The sequence below is a fragment of the Bradysia coprophila genome, chromosome II, assembly GCF_014529535.1.
Source record: "Bradysia coprophila strain Holo2 chromosome II, BU_Bcop_v1, whole genome shotgun sequence".
Lineage (NCBI taxonomy): Eukaryota > Metazoa > Arthropoda > Insecta > Diptera > Sciaridae > Bradysia > Bradysia coprophila.
Window position 1 is genome coordinate 6146640 of NC_050735.1, and position 21406 is coordinate 6168045.

The 21406-nt window shown below is 36.5% G+C and overlaps 4 protein-coding genes across 4 annotated transcripts; 2 read left to right on the forward strand and 2 right to left on the reverse strand.

Moving 5' to 3' along the window:
• The first annotated feature begins 1811 nt into the window (after positions 1–1811).
• LOC119069011 (tyrosine-protein phosphatase corkscrew-like) lies at positions 1812–10677 on the forward strand. The gene is made up of 6 exons (XM_037172888.1): positions 1812–2497; positions 7752–8124; positions 9210–9330; positions 9399–10067; positions 10133–10203; positions 10268–10677. Exons 1-6 carry the CDS (start codon positions 2268–2270, stop codon positions 10559–10561), a joined length of 1758 nt encoding a protein of 585 aa, XP_037028783.1. The 5' UTR covers positions 1812–2267; the 3' UTR covers positions 10562–10677.
• Positions 10678–10758: 81 nt separating this feature from the next.
• LOC119069240 lies at positions 10759–11794 on the reverse strand. The gene is made up of 2 exons (XM_037173291.1): positions 11664–11794; positions 10759–11605 (listed from the first exon to the last, which is right to left on the reverse strand). The coding sequence occupies exons 1-2, from the start codon at positions 11717–11719 to the stop codon at positions 10816–10818; spliced, it is 846 nt and encodes a 281-aa protein (XP_037029186.1). The 5' UTR covers positions 11720–11794; the 3' UTR covers positions 10759–10815.
• A 1785-nt stretch (positions 11795–13579) lies between these two features.
• LOC119069176 (reticulon-4-interacting protein 1, mitochondrial-like) lies at positions 13580–15290 on the reverse strand. Its single transcript, XM_037173107.1, has 5 exons — positions 15046–15290; positions 14687–14878; positions 14414–14625; positions 14231–14360; positions 13580–14174 (listed from the first exon to the last, which is right to left on the reverse strand). Exons 1-5 carry the CDS (start codon positions 15104–15106, stop codon positions 13594–13596), a joined length of 1176 nt encoding a protein of 391 aa, XP_037029002.1. The 5' UTR covers positions 15107–15290; the 3' UTR covers positions 13580–13593.
• Positions 15291–17055: 1765 nt separating this feature from the next.
• Positions 17056–20868, forward strand: LOC119081269. The gene is made up of 5 exons (XM_037190056.1): positions 17056–17186; positions 17264–17424; positions 20351–20447; positions 20515–20571; positions 20640–20868. The coding sequence occupies exons 1-5, from the start codon at positions 17056–17058 to the stop codon at positions 20866–20868; spliced, it is 675 nt and encodes a 224-aa protein (XP_037045951.1).
• Positions 20869–21406: the final 538 nt, after the last annotated feature.

Genomic DNA, 21406 nt, shown 5'->3' on the forward strand with positions numbered 1-21406 from the left:
ATAATTTTTGTTATTGAAAAAAGGCGACGATCATCGGACACATATTGACTGTGACTAAGAATCATAAAACCGTTCCTTCGAATATTTCACAGAAATTTTGTGGAAATGAATAAAATTGCCTTTTTTGAACGTGTGTCTACGTCGATCTCGTTCATTCGTCATTTGTTAATAATCAATTCTTTGCATAATTAATTTTTTATCCAAAATCGTTTATCGGTTTACGGCGCATCGTAAACAAACAGCCGCAAAGTGACCGTGAGTGAGAATGGCATCTTTTCAGGGCAAGATGTTGTTTTTGAGGGATAAAAGTAAATAGAAATGGTTTTCTAAGTGTACAGTCGAGATTAGTTCACTAAACAAAATCTCAGCATTTTGCTCAACTAGTTAGAATGTCATGTATACGGTTGGTGACATAGAGCATTGGATAGGTCTTGGTGCCCTGAATATGTAACATACCTCCGTTCGTACCAGTGACGTCTGTGTGGAGAGGTAACCCACTCGAATATATGACAATGAAAGTGCACCGATCCAGTCGGCCGTTGGTGTGGTATTCGGACCTCCTGAGTTCAAATAACAACTCCATTGGTCTCGATCACCTATCTGTGGTTCAGACCAGACATTTTTTTTTTGACTGTGTGTGACGCACTATGTCAACAACCGTGTACATGACCTGTGTTGCCTATTGTTATCAGTCAATATTTACCGTTTGTCAGTCGATATCAATCGTTTTTGAAAATATCGATAATCGATTCTTAGAAAATAATCGACATTTTGTCAATCGAATGAATTACCGAACATGTCTAGCGAGAAGCAGCTTCGACAGTATAAACAGTTTTGATTGTATGTATGGATTATGCTGAAATTTCCTTGTTTCTGCTGGTACGTGAGATTTCAAAGGTTAAACGATTCGGGTAAATGTAGAAGCTATATTTTTGGGAAAACATTTTCCTAGAATTTTCTTGATTTTCAACGAAAAAAAAAATGGAAAAATTCTGGAAAATGTCGGAAAACTCGGCACAATTTGGAAAAATGTTTTACCAAACATAATTCAAGGAAAATTTCCGAGGAAATACAGGTAAATTCAATGAACGATATCCTGTACATTGGGATGAATACCACGTATATTTGGCTAAATACTGAGTGTGGAAATGCGAGCGATACTACCAGTGCGAATTGACCGAAGAATGCCCTGAAAGTACACAGAAGCTTAGTTCTGTGCAGAGCAGATAAAACTACTATTAAATGCGTAAATTTTATATAACGAGTTTCTATGAATCGTGTCATCCACGTGACGTATGTTCGTGGAATCTTACTGTTGTTTTCTGCATTCATTGCCCTAAAGGTACAGTACAAATTTGGTGCATTCTCATCATTTCCTTTATATATTCTGTACCCTAAGAACATTAAACGTTTACCGCCATGGAATTGTAATTTCTTCAAAAATAAACTAGGCTTTCTAAACCTCTAAAGATATAATGAGCCAAATTTCTTTGCCGACATTACATCATTTGACTTAAATACTAAAAAGAATAGTGAAAATTTCGCAAAAAAAAGTTTTCGGCATACGTGTGATCAACAAAATTTCAGCGGGCGCAAACACACAAAAAAACCTAGAGAAAAAAAATTATTTTTAAATTATTAATGAGAGTCACAATTCAGATGTCTGCTGTCTCGTTTTTACGTTCGCTCTTTCTCTCCGCACTAAAGCTCTTTCCATTCAACAACAATTCCATATTTTTATTTCGCACTGTCGTCTGTTTCGTTTATGCTAAGTTTTTAGTTTGATAAAATGTCTCAACGAGCAGGTAATTGAGTTTAGTTCAATCAGACAGTTCGCATCATAAACAAATAATAAATTTGCTCTGTGTGAAACGCAGATAAAAAAAGTATTATTTATACAACGTGTTGGATGTTAAGTTAAATTTTTTTGTTTTAGTAAACATTATTAGGTACACTTGTACAATACAAAGCGTGAATATATTTAGTGAACGCGTAAAAAGTGTACAGTTTGAAGAAACAATTGAATTGATTGATTGAAAGTTAAAGTTTTTTTTTGTGGAAAAGTTTTTTTTTTAAGAAAATCATTTTCGTTTACAATATGTCTGGAACATTTTTCTACCAAAGTATTTCGATTGCTGTAGAAGAGTTGAATAAAATCAGTTTGAAAATATCAACCAAGAAGTGTGTAAATTAAGCTCCGAGTATAACCATCGGATTAATTATCATTAAACTCAAGTGAAAAACACAGTCAAAATTTTCATTCCAAAATGTTCAAAAAATACATGAACAAATTCACGAACACCATTGGCACCGTCAATTATTTGCAGAAGGTGACAAAGGAAAATAATAACAAATCGACACGGCACAGACGCTTAGACTCAGTTTCCGATGATGAAAATGACAATAATACATCTTCGACGAACGTGTTAACATCAACGCCTGATATCATTTTATCAACAGCTATAGCTGAACTACGAAACACTTTGCTATTTTACACGTAAGTTCATACATTTATGGTACATACGATAATACACACATGCGGTATTATAATTTCACGACGGTGTGTTACATGTTCTATCGATAAAAAAAAATTAATTATTTTGTGGCTTTGTCGATAAAGTGTTTACGATTTTATATTTAAAGTAGTTGTAATATTCCTATGAAGACTTTTTTACACGTTTGTGTTGTTTGTAAGTGTTAAAAAACAAGCGATAAACAAAAACATCTTTACGCGACCTTGCTATTTCCATAGGATTTAAAGCATATGATTCAAGCAATGTAGGGCTTAGAATTCAAGGCTTAAATAATTTGGTATTTTGTACTGGGTTATATCAGGAGGTGCTAAGATTACACCAGTATAACAAAACACTTCTTTTTGAGCAAATACACAGCGGTGACAATATCTACTTATCGTTCACCATTATAATTCTTCCAATTCTTCATTGCGGAAGAAGGTATAACCGGTAGGAACCGGCTTATCGATAGGTGTCCAGATCAGCTATTTTAATTTCGATTCGTATTTCTGACTAGATTCGAGTAACGAAACAATTTTGTTTTAAATCATTTGCAATTTATGAAGCTTTCACGAACTCTGTGGAAAAATACAATTTCGTTGGACATTGGCACGCATTGTCTTTTTATATCCCATCAAAAAAATTGCCGACAAAGTATAAACAACCGAATGCAAGTCAATGACCAAATGGGCTTTGTTTATCGAAATTGTTAAGTGCAATTCACTTGAACTGTTTTTCTTAGGGACCATTCAAAAATAACGCATGTAATTTCACTTGGAGTTGCGGGAAATGGCGAATTTGTAACAAGAAAAGACTAACTTGGTCTTTACTTAAAAATAATTTGTCTAAGCCAAACAATGTGTTTTCCTTGACTTTATAGCATTCTGTTACATTTTTGTCAGAGACTCTCCCCCATGTAGAACTTACGTAATCTGCGAATGGCCCCTTACCAGTTAACACATAATTCGGTTTGATTCAAAAGTTCTCTTTAATCAAACAAGCGAATTTTATTCACCGAGAGATTATCACTGTCGTTACTGTTTGTTTCGACCAAAATCACGGCTAATTTCGATTAAGGTTTCATCATTAGCTTCAATTAGCAATTTGAGTAAAATGTGTTTATTAGGATTGTTCTTCCGAGAAAATGTTTTTACAAAAAAAAAGTTGCTAAATAACTTGAACATGGACAAGCCCCCAAAATCAACAGTCTGTTAAACGAAGTTGTTGATTGTGGATTGTATTTCATTAAGTCTTTTCAGAAAGACCTTCAAAGTTTGTTGGCATTGTCGTCGTTTTTTAACAACAACAAAAATCAATAAATATTTTCAAACTCCTTGATCCAGTGCGATACATATTGAATTGATGGCATATTTGTTCCTAGTTTGTTTGACGATCGTCTTCGGTGTATTTTTGATGATCATATTTGTTTTCCATTTTGTTTGAATCGATAAACAAATTTTTATCGAATATTTTACGACTCGGTTTTATTGGGAGACAAAACCATTCATTCGAATCATATTTGTGTTGAAAGAATTTGTGACGGTATCTTCTTTGGTGGCTGTAAACGCCTGACGACTTTTTCTGTAGTTTATTTTTGTTGGATAGGCAACGAAATTCTGAGAAGAAAAAATTGTTCTACGCATCACAGCGTGAAAATGCGCAACTGTCTCTCGTCGTTCCAAGAATTTTCCAACTGAAATTTAATTCTGTAATTTGTCTGGTACCTCAATTTTTCACATTGTTTTTGAGGAATTGGTTGATGAAGAGAGTGCATTGAGTTCAAGACAATTTTTTTTTTTGTCGAATGGGATCAGACAATTGGGTACAATTGGGGACGGGGAATCTGGCACACAGTGCAAAAACAACACACTTTTCTACTACATAAAGGGTGAACTCGCACACGATTTTTCGTTACCAAAATTTAGTAAAAGGAGACCGAGAAGGAGACATTAAGTTGATGACAGGGCTAGAAAAACTTTGTGTGACCAGATTCTCCGACACCTTCGCCATTCATTCGTTCCTTGCTCAAATTCAATCTGTTCCATAAAATGTCCTATACAAAAAAGCTCTTGTAGATCACACTAAATCTTAAATCCTAAACTTTTCTTTTTACATGGACGTTAGGATAATAATAGCACTTTTAAACAAAGGAATGGATCAACTATTATTTCTTGAACGCAATCTTTTTCGATTCAAAATCGATAACGTATCCACGTATCCTCTACAGATATTGGGTTTGTCAACCTTCTGTTCTTTTTTTAAAGCCAAATCGTATTCTGTTTTAATACACACGTTCAACTCATTTTTTCGCAGTGCGTAAAAAATGTAAATTATTTAATTAAACAAGTGTCTCATTGTACAAGTATTTGATGTATTGGAATGAGGATTATATCATCCAATTTTTCTGACACTCACATTCAACGAAATAACAAGACAATATCAGACACAGAAGTTAAACGAGTTTCTTGAATTCAAAAAAAATATTAATAACAGGTGAAAAAGCAGGAGCCATTCATAAACAACGCAAAATTAAACGGGGAAGGGGAGGTGACCCAAGCGTAACAAAATGTAATAATTATGGGAAAATTATGAGACGTAGATGGAAACGGGTTTAAAAATGAATGTATGCGACGTACAGTGTACATTTCGTCATTTATGAATGACCCCTAAGATAAAGACTTTTTTTTACAATTAAACTCTTTTGGAATGTGTGTTGTTACAAAGTCTCAGCTCGGTTTTATTACCCAGAAATTTTATTTATCATACCGCGTCGGAATTGCAGTTTATGAATCGCTGGCTTATGTCGGCAGTTGAGTTTGTTATTTATTGCATTACTATATTCAAAATAACTGCATGCCATTTTTGGCACGTTCTTCTAATTAATATTTCAAGCGAATGAGCCGGTCAGGTCCATTTTAGAACATGGAACTACATCCGATCGTATGGTTTCGCTGATTGTAGATGTTTTATCGTGTTGAAAACTTTGCTGGTATTGAAAAGTAAAAAAATCATTCCGAACTCATACAGTCGATGCTTTTAAATTTGAATATTGAACTAGGCACATTGTCAATGGTTTGGACATGTGTGCGATAAGGCAAAATTGATTATTCGCGACTGGTTCACTCTTATTTCCATTTTTTTTATTCTATTTTGGACCTCGGTTTTTCCAGGTCCACGAGTAATGACAATTATCAACTCTGAGCTCATCTAAAGAGGCAAAGAAATGTTTAAAAAAAGAAGTGATAGAAATGTGGCTAATTGGCGAAACTCTATTCTTTTACTCTCCAAAATGTTTATCATTTCCACTAATTACAATGTTAATCAAATCGACACCGTATCGAACCTGAGAGTCCATTTTAATTCTAATCAATTCTAATTCGATGCTAAATCATATATCATTAGCAAACTTGAATGATTCACTTAATTCGCACGAGAACGCAATTTATTTTGAACAATTCAGAGAGAGGAAAAAACGCTTCATACACTGTTACGTTGCATAATTGGTGCCTTTTTTTTGCTGAATTACAAATATTATACGCAAAAGCATGCTGAACATTATGCGCACAGTCTATAAAATTGAATGAATATGAGGAACAAACGCCAATTAGTCTGGTGCCAATAATTGCGGGCTTGTATCTAATAGCTACTATACTAGTCTTTTTACAATAAAAATGTTCCAGGACAATATGCACAACATGGTAATCGTACTTTGATACCACGAGTTCAAATAAAAAGTCTAACTTTAATGGAACAACTGTCTTTTTCCACAACAAAAACACTTGTAACTACACAGTTGATAGTCACATTTTTCTTCAATCAAGTCAATAATAATGTTAAACTTCTCCAAAACGCACAAGTCTCATAAACGTAATTCAATTTGGATGACCCTCAAGGATCTTGTATTTACCTTATTTTGCTCGCTGTTGTCAGTGAATTGTTACAGTGACTCGATGTTTTTCGTATTGATTTATTGAATGGCGTCGAACACAGACAGAGCTGAATGGGATTTTGTGAGAGATAAGTTTCATACGAAAGACTTAATCATGAATCATCATATGAGCGAGGTGGCGCTGATGCAAAAAAAAAGTAATTTTATTGGACCGATTAACAAAAAGTTGAGGGATAGTGTCGAGGGATGGGAGTCTCGCCTCATCGGATAGTAATGCGATTGTAAATTGAATATCTCAAGCTACAATAGCAGATTATGTCCTTGTTTGGAATTTTTTTATTTTGCCAAGTTTGGCGTTTGCAGCTCGAGCTCGAAGGCGAGGGATGCGGCCACACAAGGAAAAATGCAAAGTTCCACACAATTTCGCAAGTTATTTTACTATTGGGAAATGAGTTTTAACGCTCATGTCAGTGAAGTAATGAAGTAATGAAACCTTTACTCGCTAAGCCTCCGGGAAATGAGTCAAATGAGTCATTGACATGAGCGTTAAAACACATTTCCCGGGGATTTTGTGAGTAATAGTATATTACTTCCGAGGTTCCAAGTTGTGTATTTGATAAGTGGAGTGTTACAGACCGACCCGAAGGGGAGGGCTGTATTCCCTACTTGTCAAATAACAACTTGGAACCTCGTAAATGAAAATGAAACATGCCGTAACACGTAAAATAACTTACATAGCTGTTTGAAATTCTGTTATTTCTCTTATGTGGTTGCATCCATCGACTTCGGCTCGAGCTGCAAGCGCCACACTTGTCAAAATAAACAGTTCCGAACAAGGACGCAAATCTACAATTACTAACGTCTCAGTTAAAACTGGCACCAAAATCTCATTACATAACACCAGTGCATCAGATCTTTCCATTAATTTTTTTCCCAATGTTCTGACAATCAGCATGAGTTTCGTTTCTGTATTTGAGATTTTTTTTTTTGCTAATCACCATCAACCGCATTAATTACGACACCTACGTTGAATCTATTCATAAAATTAATGCATCTCTGTGTATGGCAGCAGTAACACACATACGACATATATTTCGCATTCGTTCATGATTGATACGATGATGCGATTTTAAGCATTTCATTGCGATACAATTGTGATGCATTATAATACCTACACGGTGTGTGTTGAATGACTTTGTTAGTACGATATCAGACTTTGAAGCGATACGTCTGCATTTGTTCGCTCTCAGTAATTCTAAGCGATAATTTAAGCATTTTCCAACTTTTTGTTTTATTTCAATCACAACAACGAAAAATCTGAACAAACTATTCTCGCATTGTTCCAACAGATGGTTCCATGGCAACATATCTGGCAAAGAAGCCGAAAAATTAATCCTAGAACGCGGCCGAAATGGATCATTTCTAGTTCGTGAATCGCAAAGTAAACCCGGTGATTTCGTTCTATCCGTTCGCACTGACGACGACAAAGTTACACACGTCATGATCCGCTGGCAGGATAGTAAATACGATGTGGGCGTCGGCGAGAAATTTACCACCCTATGCGAATTGATCGAGCATTATAAGCGCAATCCGATGATTGAGACATGCGGTACCGTAGTGCGTCTGAACGAAGCATTCAGTGCTACGCAAATGACGGCAGCTGGTATCAACGGTCGTGTGGAACAGCTTCAGAAAGAGAACGGTGGTCAGGGCTATGGACAGGTAAATGATTAATGAAATGCCAAAATACAATAAATTCAAGGTGAAATTTGCGTGTTGCACAATCATCATGTCTTTACACAATGTGTGTGCGCGCGCTCATTAATGCATTGACATATCGTCTTGATTTAAAATTCAATGTCAATGCTCACCACATTCGTGTGGAATACACATTATTCAATTCAGTCATTAAAATTGTTTTCGTCGTTGCACTGAATGCACAGTAACGGAACTGCATCGTAGAAATTCCTTAGTTTATATTTCGTATTCAAGGAATCTTCTTAAAAATTTCAATTTATCAGTCTTCCGACAATCGAACCTCAATGGTATGACTCAACAATGTTAACAGTTTGTTGTATAATGAGTGCAACAACTAGCAAATTTTCAATTGCAATTACCCACTAATTCGAGCTGAGTCACATGAATATATTGGATTGTTTGAAGGCATAGCAATTTTGTGGCATCGAACACGATTTCGTAAAGTTACCACCTTTTAGATTTTTCGGAGACAAGTACAAGATTTAAATTTTGCGCCACTCATGTTTGTGATCTAAATATTCATTTTGGTCCACAAATGCAAGGTAAATATACATACTGAAGGTAACGCAAATCCTCAGGGAATAGCAAGAAATACGGACCCCAATATTCCGGGTGAATATAAGATTTGTTATATTGCATCCGTGACGTTTGGTGTGATAATGTTGGTGGAAGTGTGTTGTTTAGTATTGAGTTTTGGCATGTGTTGCAACCTAATAAAGTGAATATGACTTGTGTCCAACATTATAAAAACAATATTCACCCGAAAGTAGGAGTCCGTGTGTTCTTGCAGATTTGCGTTACCTTCAGTGTTTATATACTTTGCACAAATGTACGTACATGTCGTAGTTGACTAAAAAACCGTTTTTTGTGACCCCAGGGCCAATTCATTGGGCACTTGCGCAAAGTGTCCATATGGAACAGGCGGCACTGAGTTCTGTTCTTAGTCCGTCTCTTTTTTATCGTTCATTAATCGTTGAATTGTAGCTCATTCTTTTAACAAATTTCTGTCATTTATCACCTCCGCTAAAATTCAATCAATTTTCCTACAGAACGGCTTTTGGAAAGAATTCGAAACTCTGCAACAACGTGAGTACCGCAACACATTCTCCCGTCGTGAAGGACAAAAAATGGAGAATCGATATAAAAATCGCTACAAAAATATACTACCGAGTGAGTAGCACTATAGTCCCCATCATCCCTGCAAACAAATAATTTTCGTAATTTTCCAAATTCTACAGTTGATCACACACGGGTCAAATTGAAGGACGTCGACACAACCGTACCCGGTTCCGAGTACATAAATGCAAATTACATTCGTCAAGCAATCGATACCGAACAGTGTGATCGAACATCCTCGGTCGAAAACATTTCCATTCAGTCGTGCTCTGGCTGTACAGCCACTCAGCAACAAAAATTATGCCAAAATTGTAAAATGTTAAACAAAACCTGTGTCCAATGTGCCATGAAAGCAGCAACATCACCGTCTACCGCCTGCCATAAATGCGACAAGGTGAAGCGATCCGATTCGACCATATCGACCCGATTGATCATCAATTTGTCCGACAACAAAGAGGAAAACAGTGCGCCAAAGAAATATATTGCAACGCAGGGATGTTTGCTGAATACGATAGCCGATTTTTGGAACATGATCTGGCAGGAGAATACGCGTGTGATTGTAATGACTACCAAAGAGCTGGAACGCGGCAAAGAAAAGTGTGCGAAATACTGGCCGGATGAGGGCGAAACAAGTGAATGGGGTTCAGCGACACTGACCTGTTTGAATGAAAGTTCGACCGATGATTATACGTTGCGTGAATTTTCATTCTCCTGGAAGAGTATGGAAGAACGACGCATCTATCAGTACCACTTTACTGCGTGGCCCGATCACGGTGTTCCCGGTGATCCAGGTATGTTCACATGAATTTTATTGAATGATTTTTCGACAACTCTAATCGATAATTTTGATTTATAGGATGTGTGCTGAATTTCCTGCACGACGTCAATGCTAGACAGGTCGAAGTTTCGGTCAACGGCGTAACACCGGTACGACAATCAATTTTCGGTCAATTGATCTTTCTCATTGATTTCGTGTTTCGTTTATCATTAGGGACCGATATGCGTTCACTGTTCCGCTGGCATTGGACGAACTGGCACGTTCATTGTCATCGACATACTAATCGATCAAATAATCCGTAACGGGCTGAACACCGAAATCGATATTCAGCGTACCATACAAATGGTGCGATCACAACGATGCGGCATGGTGCAAACAGAAGCCCAGTATAAGTTCGTGTACTATGCGATCCAGCACTACATTCAAACATTGTTCCCAGTTAAGACAGCCGAGCAGCACTGTAACGACTACTCTACCATGAAACATGTCGAAGAAATATATGTTTGAGTATCGGTGTGTGTCGAGGTCTACGTAAATTCGTGCTGTTGATCGGTTTAGACTTTTTTGTATTCCGTTTTGTTATAAGTTGTTTGTTCATCACAAAATAAATGTTGGAACCTTGATCCTATGCGTAGTTAGTTCTCACCGCTTTGGAAGTCGTTGATGGATCACTTGTCGGTATGACTAAGAAAAACACCAACAAATCTACTTCGATGAAAACGAAATTTTATTTAAAATTTGAACCGCAGTATCAATGATTCCTACATCTGGTCGCGCTGTTCAATTTGCATCTCAAGTCCTTCAATTATCGCTTCCAGTGAAGTCATTCTCAATTCCAGATAGTACATTTTGTCTTCAAACTGCTGATTCTTCTGCTGCAGACTCTGTACTTGGTCCTTCACATTCGTTAGTAAGTTGGGGCGACTCTCGAGACTGTTCTCAATGTGCAGTATCGTCGGTGGACACTTGACTGCCAAGAGAAATTTCAATAAACTGATTCTGTCCGGAGTCGATGCCATGTCACTAATGCACGGATTGCTGTAGAATCGGATCTCAGCAGAGTATGGCAAGACAAAATCGTGTCCGACGTACATAATTCGGTTGAATTCAAAGTTAATGTAAGACATAGATGTTAAGCCAGCGAATAAGTTGCTGTCAAGTGAAGTGAGATGATTGTTCCACATGCTGAGAAATCGTAGATCGGGAAAAGGATTCAAATGGCTGTTGTTGATGTGGGAAATCATATTTTCACCGAAATGTAGCGCCTTTATGTTTGGAAAGAAATTTTCGACATTCACCGGAAATGTGGTCATACTCTTACTGTTCATACGTAAGGCTAGAACGTTACCATTGTTTTTTCCACTCATATGACCTGCGACACTGTACATTTGTGTCACTTTAGCACCTTCATTGATTGTAATACGACCGGTACAAGTGTAAATACTGCCGATTGTGTCAAATGGGTACATTTCAAAGTCGCAATTAAGCGTGGTAGTACTGGAATAACTGCATTGTGTGGTAAATATAAGCACTGCAATGATCAGGCGAATCCTGTGCAAGAAGTCAAATTTAAAAATTTTGAACTTGAATTTCAAATTGGTGCTCTTACATTGTCACTTTTGTGTTGCGATATAGAACTGAAATATCGGAATTTTTCCATTTCATTATCAAGTTTCATCGCAAGGAAGTTAATCTGAAAATCTTCCAAAGATAACCCGAACAACAATTGCAAAGACGGCCTGTAGCGATTGCGAAAGACTCGCAAGAGTAAAATGTAGCCGCTTTTTCTGGGATTCAAGGTTTCCGTCGTCAAAGTTTCGGAACGAGTCAAGCCGAGGAACTTAGACACTTTTCTTAGAAAACGTATGCTACCAAGCCGAGAGTCTATATTTATTAGCTGAGCTTTTTTAGGTCTTGTTCGGTCTAGCAAGAAAATCTAGCTAACGCAGCGTTGAATCGCTCCCATTCACGACATTTACGACGGCGTTAATTCAGGTCAAAATGCTGTAGTAGTGAACGTAATAAAAGTGAAATCTCTAAACAGGTCAATTTCAGGTTCAATCTGATAGTTAGTTAGTTTGAAAATACATTTACTATTGTAGCACTATCAGTGGTGCCGACTTCCATAGGTCAGTAGTTTCGAGTGCTACACCGAAGCTTTGGTCGCCATAGCAAAAATTAGAAAAATCCGAAGGCAAAAAAGTGGCAAATTCTAGGACTTGTCACATCTGAATTTGGAGGAGGTCGGCGCCACTGAGCACTATAACACTATTTTACTAAAAACGTGCAACGACAATACTTCGGTTCACTACAAATCACACTAAATTCGATATGTAGCCAAGGTGTCTCTGAGAGACGATTGAATTATTTTTTCGTGACCTGAATTTGGTCTGTTCCCAGCAGAGAATAGCTGGGTTATCCGAAAAACCGGAAAACTTCGTAAGACCAAACCGAACCGAAAACTCCGGGTAAAACAATATGAAATGAAGGCAGACTCGTCAAAATTGATTGATTTGATTATAAACTCACCGAAAATAAGTAGACGGAGCAATTGTATTCGGATAACCGGCTCATCTCTGGTTCCCAGCCTTCCCTTTTTATACACTCAAATGTAATGAAGTTCTGGAATATCGCACGACCCGGTCAAAAAACTTGAATTTTTTATGCCAATTGTTCGAGTAACTAACAGGTTTGCCCTGATTATGGCTTCCGGGTAATTTAGGTCAGATTAAATTAGATCAAGTCAAAACAAGTTCAGGTTCTGTTGGAATCACTTAAAATACCCATAGCTGGACAAGCTCATGTAAAACGACCTAATATTCCTAGCTTCAATTTTATGTCCTTCACCAATTCTAGCAATGCCCAGGACTTCAGTTTATAAGTGTACAAAATTTAGCACCATCCTTGAACCGAGACTGAAGCCCCGTTTCCAAATTTTTTCTTTCGCTTTACCATTAGATTTCCGGTTTTATTTTTAAACTCTAACAATGAAGAATGTTATTTCAAAAACAAGATTTCTTATCGTATTCGCAATTTTTATCTTAGATTTATCAACGAATATTAACGTCAGGCGTCACAATTGCCAATTACTAATTCAAAAATTCTTTGAATTTGTATGGCTAACTGGCTAACACTAATTGCGATAATGTGTCAGTTTCTAACACCAGAAGCGATTACCGATTTGATCGATTTTGCTTTATTCATTCGACTATTGAGTTGGATATATTAGAGGAAAATCAATATGTTGTCTACCTTCCACTGTTATTGTAACAGTGACATCGACACCACCGTGTAGCCCACTCAATCGTGAAATTGCCTTGCGAATTTTCATTCATTTTAGCGAAAATCTTTTAAACATATTTGTACGAATATATGCCCTGACTGCCATGCCACATTCTACATTAAAAAAAAAAACATTTTCATCCCGATGGGCCGGCCGGCAGCATTTAGATATGGATTGTGGCCGATTTGAAAATTTTTGTAAGGGCCCTAAGGCCTCATAAGAGTTAATGAATTACAGCTTCGAGTCCCACTTTTCTTTATTTAATTTTCACAATAACTTTTCCTCTCAAATGGCCCTTGACCACCTTTTGGTAAGCCAATTTCATGTCTTTAAACTCATAAACGGTATCAACGATCGGTTTCAGTTTCCCGCCTTCAGCCAATTTGGTTAGATACTCAATGCCTTGTGGTGCTGGCGTAAATATACCCCACATAATGAAACCTTTATGTCTCGACAGGGTTGCCAAATTGTTGTTCAACAATGTATTCAAACTCTCCAACGATCCCAGTACGACTCCATTCGAATCAATGTTTCGCAGTAACGGCGGAAACAGTGTTATGTATTCAGTAAATTGCCATGGTACTTTTGTCGCATACTCTGCTCCTAGACCAGCACTGTCAAGGATGATGTCAAATGATAAGCCACGAAATTGTTCGGTATAGTTTGCCTGTGTATAATCGATTATATTGTCTGCGCCGAGACGACGAACTAATGGCATTGCGCTTGTACTACAAGTGGCTGTTACATTGACATTTTCAGCTTTCATCATTTGAACAGCTATTGTCCCAACGCCACCTGATGCTCCTAAAATGCAGACCGACTTTCCTTTACCACCACCTTGGATTGAAGAAACTGAGTATGTTTACGCTTCTTAAACGAATGAATCAAATTACCTTCGGCAGTTGTTGCACCTTTTAGACCACCAAGCAATCCCCAAATGTAAAAACTCGACCATGCCGTTAAGCCTGCATACAACAGTCCTCCTGCTTCAATGTCTGATAATTGTTCTGGTTTGTGTCTCAACTAAAAATTTCTTTAAATTAGATGGCCATCCGATATAGCCGACTCGTTCTTACCAATATCTGATCAACTACGACAAATTCTGCATGACATCCTCCTTGTTGCGGTAACGTTACTCCGTATACTTTGTCGTCGATGTTAATATCGTTGCTGACACCTTTTCCTTTGCCTTTTACGACACCGTAAAACTCCAGTCCGAGGGTAAGAGGAAATTCGGTATTTTGCATCTTCCAACGTAACAGATTCAAGAGCTTACTACCGTAGCCATCTGATTCGAGGATAGAAGACATTATTCCATTGAAAGATAACAAATGGAATGAGAAACATACCCATCATCATAACATCAAGTGGGTTGACAGAACTTGTATGCACTTCCACAAGGACATCAGTTGGGGAGTTTATTTTTGGAATGGGTATTTCGTTGCTGAATTTAAGGGTTGCTATCCCCCTGTATTTATGAATTTGCCAACCACTCATTTTACCTCTTACTAAACTTGATTCCTCTTGAGACGAGTCATCTCCTGTAATTGTTCGGAAAACATTTGGTCACAAACTTTAAGTTAAAGAAATTGCGGCAACAGCTTATATCAACCGGATTTCGCAATTAAATTGCGTGAAAAACAATGAAAATATTATTCACTGCTAGCAACTAATTATACAAATATTTGATTCATCTCAATAAACTGACCGTACGAAGCAACCTCCAACAAAGCCGTAACCATAAAAATTATAAAACTGATCCGCCTCATGGTATAATTGTATTTAATTCTCAATTATTTTCGCAAAAAGTCCACATTTGAAATAATTGTTCCGCGAGTGAAACTCTAACACTGAATGGTAGACCGACTTGTGACGACTATTTCACTTCTAATGATGACGATTAGATACTAACAATACCGTGAGAAGTAAGCTCAGCTCACACTCGAATCTTATTTTCCTTCCGCTAAATTGTTCAAAGTGCATACAAATACAATAGTTGTTGTAGATCGGTTACGTTTGTGAGGCTACGTTTATTTACATTTACACTGATGACTAGGGTAAGTAATTTTTTTTGTCGATAGTTTTTCTAATAAAATTACAATTTAAAATCATGGACGAATGACTGAGTTTATAAAATTGAACAGATCATGCAAGGATGTAGCCCCAATGTAGCTACGGCCCTGAGATGATTGCTCAATCTGAGCCTGAGAGACTAGACCAAATTTCCCAACTAAACCAAGGAATCGTGATACTAGAACCCTGACTCTAAACTGATGCACAGATTCGTTAAATGTAAAGACTACATTCATATTAAGCTTTCACAGACAAACTTTCACTATCGAGTTTGTTCCTACCTTTGCTCTAACCATTTTCGACAGACTAATACAAAATATTTCTCACTTCTTTGTGGCAAGATTTGAAAAATAAAATAATTTTGTCAACCTAATCGTTTGTTTATATGTTTCGACGGTGCAAAGTAAGTTTTGCCATACCACTTATCACAATTTAATAAGTATTTGTGACGTGGATTCAATGCCATAACAAATCGCAACTATATCGTGGTATGATGAAGATAATTATGTGCTGAGGCCGGTTGATTACACAATTAAAATTACTGAATTAAATTAAATCGCTTATTACGTTCGACAGCATATTAGATGTTTGATAGAGAAGTTGTTTTGTATTGAAAAAGCACAGAGAGACGAACAAAACGTGACTGTTTCGTTGTGGTGTGGGTCATGAAAGATTCATATTTATGCAATTGACCCGGGTCGGTACGGTATTATTATGGAGTAGATGTTTTAATTCGGCTTAAATTTTCCAGAGAAGAGGACTAAAAACTTTAATTGTTTAATTTGAACTATTCTTCCAAATTCTTATGTGACACTGACTCCTAGTAGAACATTTTGAAGCACAGTCTCACTTCTCCAATATTCTATCTCAATCCTACATCCATTAAGATTAAGGCACACGAGGCACACTCTTTACAATAATCAATCGTTCTAAACTGAAAATTTTCTCGTATTGATTTTGGACCAAGCTACACCGAAAATGTTCATGTAAGTCTTAGGGACTTCTATCTATTAAAGATGAATGATTCAAAACACTCGAGTATTGATATCTCTGAATAATCTGTTACTCTGGAACACTCACACCTCTTGAGGAATTAACTAGGGATTTATAAATTATAGGTTGGGCCAAATTTTGCGAGGATAGTTACACGTTTAGAGGAGGGCTGATAAAAGAAGCAAAAACCGAAATTGACACAGCCATCTGTTCAGCCTAACTTTTATTTTATATGATTGGTCGATTGATCGATTTAGCACCACAATCCCCTAATAATTCCATATGCGACAATGTCGATTTTGTTCAATAATTGCGACCTCCACAACGTACCTGTGGATATGGGTGAACTCGCAATGAGGCAAGAATTCCATCGGAGTATATTAGCGGATTAGCGCGCTAATTTTCATACAAAATAATTAGTTCAAAAGTAGCGCAACCCAACACTGCATCGGAGCACTACATTTAAAATTTCGGTGGTTTATTCGAAGAATTTGTGACTTCACACTTAAATATTTAAAAAAAAAACACTTCAACATAATTGATAAAGTGGACGAACCTGTTTCATCTTAAATCATCTGATTGAAGAGCCATGAATATTTCGATCTTATTTTAGTAACACATCTTCTCATGTGATCTTAAGAAGTTCGTGATAATGGACCGCTTGCGTGTTTTCGTAATTTTTTCAATTGTCTTCGGTGCAGCTTCTGGTGCCCTTCTAAATGAAGATGTTAGAGAAGTGAATTTCAAGAAATTATCTAACGAAAGCAATGGCTACGAGTTTGAGTGAGTTGTGAAGCTAAGGTCGAAGCACCAAATGGATAAGGTCTAATTTTTAATTCGATGAAAAAAAAAAACTTCAGATACGATCTGGATGACGACGGTGAGAAATTTCACGGTGAAACATACCCTGTGCTAGGTGGTACTTACTTCTTCCTTAGCATTGAAAATGAAACGTACTGGACCGAAATTAGTGGCAATGCGTACGAAGAGGGTGACAATTTTACGCAATCGGTTCGGAAAGGTAATTAAAATTTGGGAACGAAGGAAACTTTGAAAATTTGGTAATTAAATTACGGATAGTAATAAACGGGAGATATAAAAATCAAAAAAGGAAATATAAAAATAAAAAAGGAGATATAAAAATCAAAAAAGGAGATATAAAAAACAGAAATGGAGGTATAAAATTAAAAATCGAAGATAAAATATTTGAAATTGCAGATAAATAATTAAGAACAGGAGATAATAAAATTAAATTTGGAGTCATACCGTCTCCTTTTTTGAATTTAATATCTTCATTTTAATTATTTTTTATCTCCATTTTTGTAATATCGTTATCTCCAATTTTTAATTTAAAATTTTCATTTTAATATATATTTATCTTCAAAATTAAATTTTTTATCTGTAAAATATATTCATTTATCTCCAAAACTAAATTTTTCATTTTCAGAATTTAGTTTTTTATCATCTTTTTTATTTTATTTATTTCCAAAATTAATTTTTTTAATTCCAAAATTTAGTGAAAATTATCTCAATTTTTGAATTTTATTACGTCATGTAATGTGCATACAAATTTTTGAAACTTGAGTCAGTTTTCATAGCAAGCGCTCTAATTGTGCAAAATTGTAGTGGCAGGCACAGTGCCGCATCCAGCATATTCAGCGCCCTGGACCATTTTGGTTTCTAGGGCCTCTTTTTATGAAACACCTTTTTAGTTTTCATGATGTAAAATAGATTGAGGAAATTGCTCTCGTCACTCCTTCGAGTCAGTCTTTCCAATGTCCATACAATCCGGAGGAAATAGCGATTTTATCTAAAAAATTCACCTCTCAATTAAAATCATTGAAAGGTGAGTTTGTTTATATGAAATTGCTATTTCCTACACTCCATAGAAATTTTGACATTAGACCATACCTGGGAAATTCCAGCGTAAGTCATGTTACCAAAACAGAATTTTGTCTCTTTTCAATGTACGAATATGCACCAAAGAAGATGCGAAAAAACACACCGTAAGTCATGTTACCAAATGTGAAAATGGATATTGTAGAGCGCTATCGCTACAATACAGTGGTGATGTTGTGAGAGTGAAAGAGAAAAATCACTGTCACAAAATACGTGGATTTACCCACCTATTGAGTATACTTTCATTGGGTTTTTACTGTACGATGAAAGAAACCTATAAACAGTTTTGTTTTTATATTTGGATTAGCTTAAAAACAGCTGAAGCAAATTCATCCTGAAATTGCATTGTCTCTAACTGTATTGATACAATATAAAATTTCTAAGAATCTATACCTTAAAGTATTGGTTTTAGTAATAGTTGTTCGACTTTATAAAAAGCCTAAACTTTTAAAGTTTGACCCTCACCGCAAAATCTTACTTTTTTTTTTCGTTTTTGTAAAAAAAAGTTGAAGATCGTTATCATTAGAGACGAATCTAGCACACATGAGTGGTAAATCGAAAAATCTTAAAAAATTAGCCTGCAGCGCTTCAAGTTGTTTACTTGAGTTAGAACAGTGGAACTATATATCTTAAGATGGATATTAAGGTGACTTCGTGCCACGTCGCATCCTAGCAAGCTAGACCGGGCAGACACCTGTTATTGAGAAACACCTGTTCGAAAGCAACTCTACATCTGCTTAAAAGAGATATACGAAAATCGAGGGGGTGGTCAGTAACACACAATAGCTCAATAGCTTACACTTTGGTCCCTTCCACACAACCACTCTTTCAATACAGAATAATTCTTTGCCGAAGAAACTAACTCTGCATCTGCTCGAGGGAATGGTCACTAAAAGCTGATTTTGCTTTATGTAAAAAGGCCCTTTAAGGGTTTGTGACTAATAAACACTCCATCTGCCAGTCGCAGTAATTTCAGCACATTTCTGCCCCGGAAAAATTCTTAGACGAAGCGAGAGAAAAAAAATTAACACCTAAGTTACCGACACCGTTCCGGCGCCCGGCTCGCATTGCGGCCCTCCGCTGCGCTCCGGGGCAATGGGCCGGATCGCTCGGCGTGTTAAAACGCTTTTTATTTGCAATGAGTTACACAGACTAATTATTAGACGAAGCTAGAGAAAAAAAATTAACACCTAAGTTACCGACACCGTTCCGGCGCCCGGCTCGCATTGCGGCCCTCCGCTTCGCTCCGGGGCAATGGGCCGGATCGCTCGGCGTGTTAAACACCTATTATCGAAAAACACCTCGTTCCCCGTAGACATTTTTCCGTTTCACGTACACATTTTTCCATTTCCCTTTGTTGAAAACCATCAATTTGGTGAAACCCGTACCCTTCTACACCCCACACCACAACCACTGTTTCAATACCGAACAACTTTGCCGAAGAGACCAACTTTCCATCTGCTTCACACAAAAAGTTAAAAAAATCGAGGGGGTGGTCACTATTACATAGAAGCGTACACTGTGGTGTGGTCACTTTCAGACAACAACTTTGCCGAAGAAACCAACTTTCCATCTGTCAAACCGCTCCACAATTGTAAACGCGTTAAATATTTATCTGCAATTTCGAATTTTTTATCTTCGATTTTTACTTCCATTTCAAATTTTTTTATCTCCATTTTTTGAATTTTATATCTCCACTTTAAATTTATTTTATCTCCATTTTATTAATTTCGGTATCTCCCTTTTTAAATTAAATATTTCCATTTTAATATATATTTATCTCCTCTTTTATGTTTTTTAACTTCATTTTCAATTAATTTATCTCTTTTACTATTTTAATTATTTCCAAAATTTAAATATTTATCTCCAAAACGAAATTATTATCTCCAAGATTGTATTTTCTATCTCGAAATTTGATTTTTATCTCTCCTATATTAATTGTTTTTAACTCCTTTTATGAATTTCATATCTCCAATTTTTTATCTCCAAAAATATTTCCCTTTTTGATTTTTTTATCTCCCGGTTTAATATAATCCATTAAATTACAGCTGAACGAGTTGACGACAAAATCAAATTTGAAGACGATTACGCTAGGTTTTCTATATCGTTTGATGGATACATTACCATAACACCCTACCAGGTTTAGTTGAGTTATTAAAACACCGATCGTAAAGCAATGTCCGTTCGTTAATAACAATCGATCTATTTTCAGCTGGAATGTGAAAAATATTTGTTTTACCAAGGCTGACAACCAAACGTTTAATTTTTCGTAAGTTTCTTTTATTCAATCTTCTACAGGCTAATGATATGACCAAATCTGTCCATTCTGTCTGCTAGAATATCCGCATGGAACACCGAGCGAGACTACAAATCTACAACGTATCTCGTAACAGACGATCCTAAAGTTCAGCGCCTGAAAATCGACAGACTGAAATGGGGAGGCAGTAGCCCTATTGGTGTGTTCGAAATGTACTTCACGGATGACGAACTTCTATCCGACGAGGAATTCTGTCGGGGAGCCGACAAACCAATTAAACGTGAGTTATTCGGCATTCTGTTTCTGTAATTTTTTCTCCGATCTGTTCACGTATGCTTTTTAAACTAAATTTCAGTTGAGATGATCTTGTATTCGACCTCGGTGGGAATGCACATAAATCCGTCTCTTTTAAAGACATTGGTTGGATAAGAAAGAAAGTGTTCAGTAAACTAAGTTAGACAAAGCGATTGGTTCGAGATTGGAAAAGTGTATGAAGGAAAGAAACTTTAAACTATGTTCTCATATTGATTTTGAACCAAAATACACTAAAAATTTTCGTATAGAAGATTCGTGCTTCAAAATTCTCGAGTATTGATAGCTCTTAAGAATCTGTTACTCTTGAAAACTCACACCTCTTGAGGAATTATTGGAGAAGATATGAAGGATTTAGAAATTACAGGCATGTGTCAAATTTTGCAAGGATACTTATATGTTGAAATGAGGGCTGACTGACATAAATGTCAATTAACAAGGGTTTAATTACTTCAAAGGCGCAACTGATCATGTTTGTGTTCAACTTACGAGCTGAGTATTTTAGTATTCAAAAGAAAACTTCAAAACTGCGATT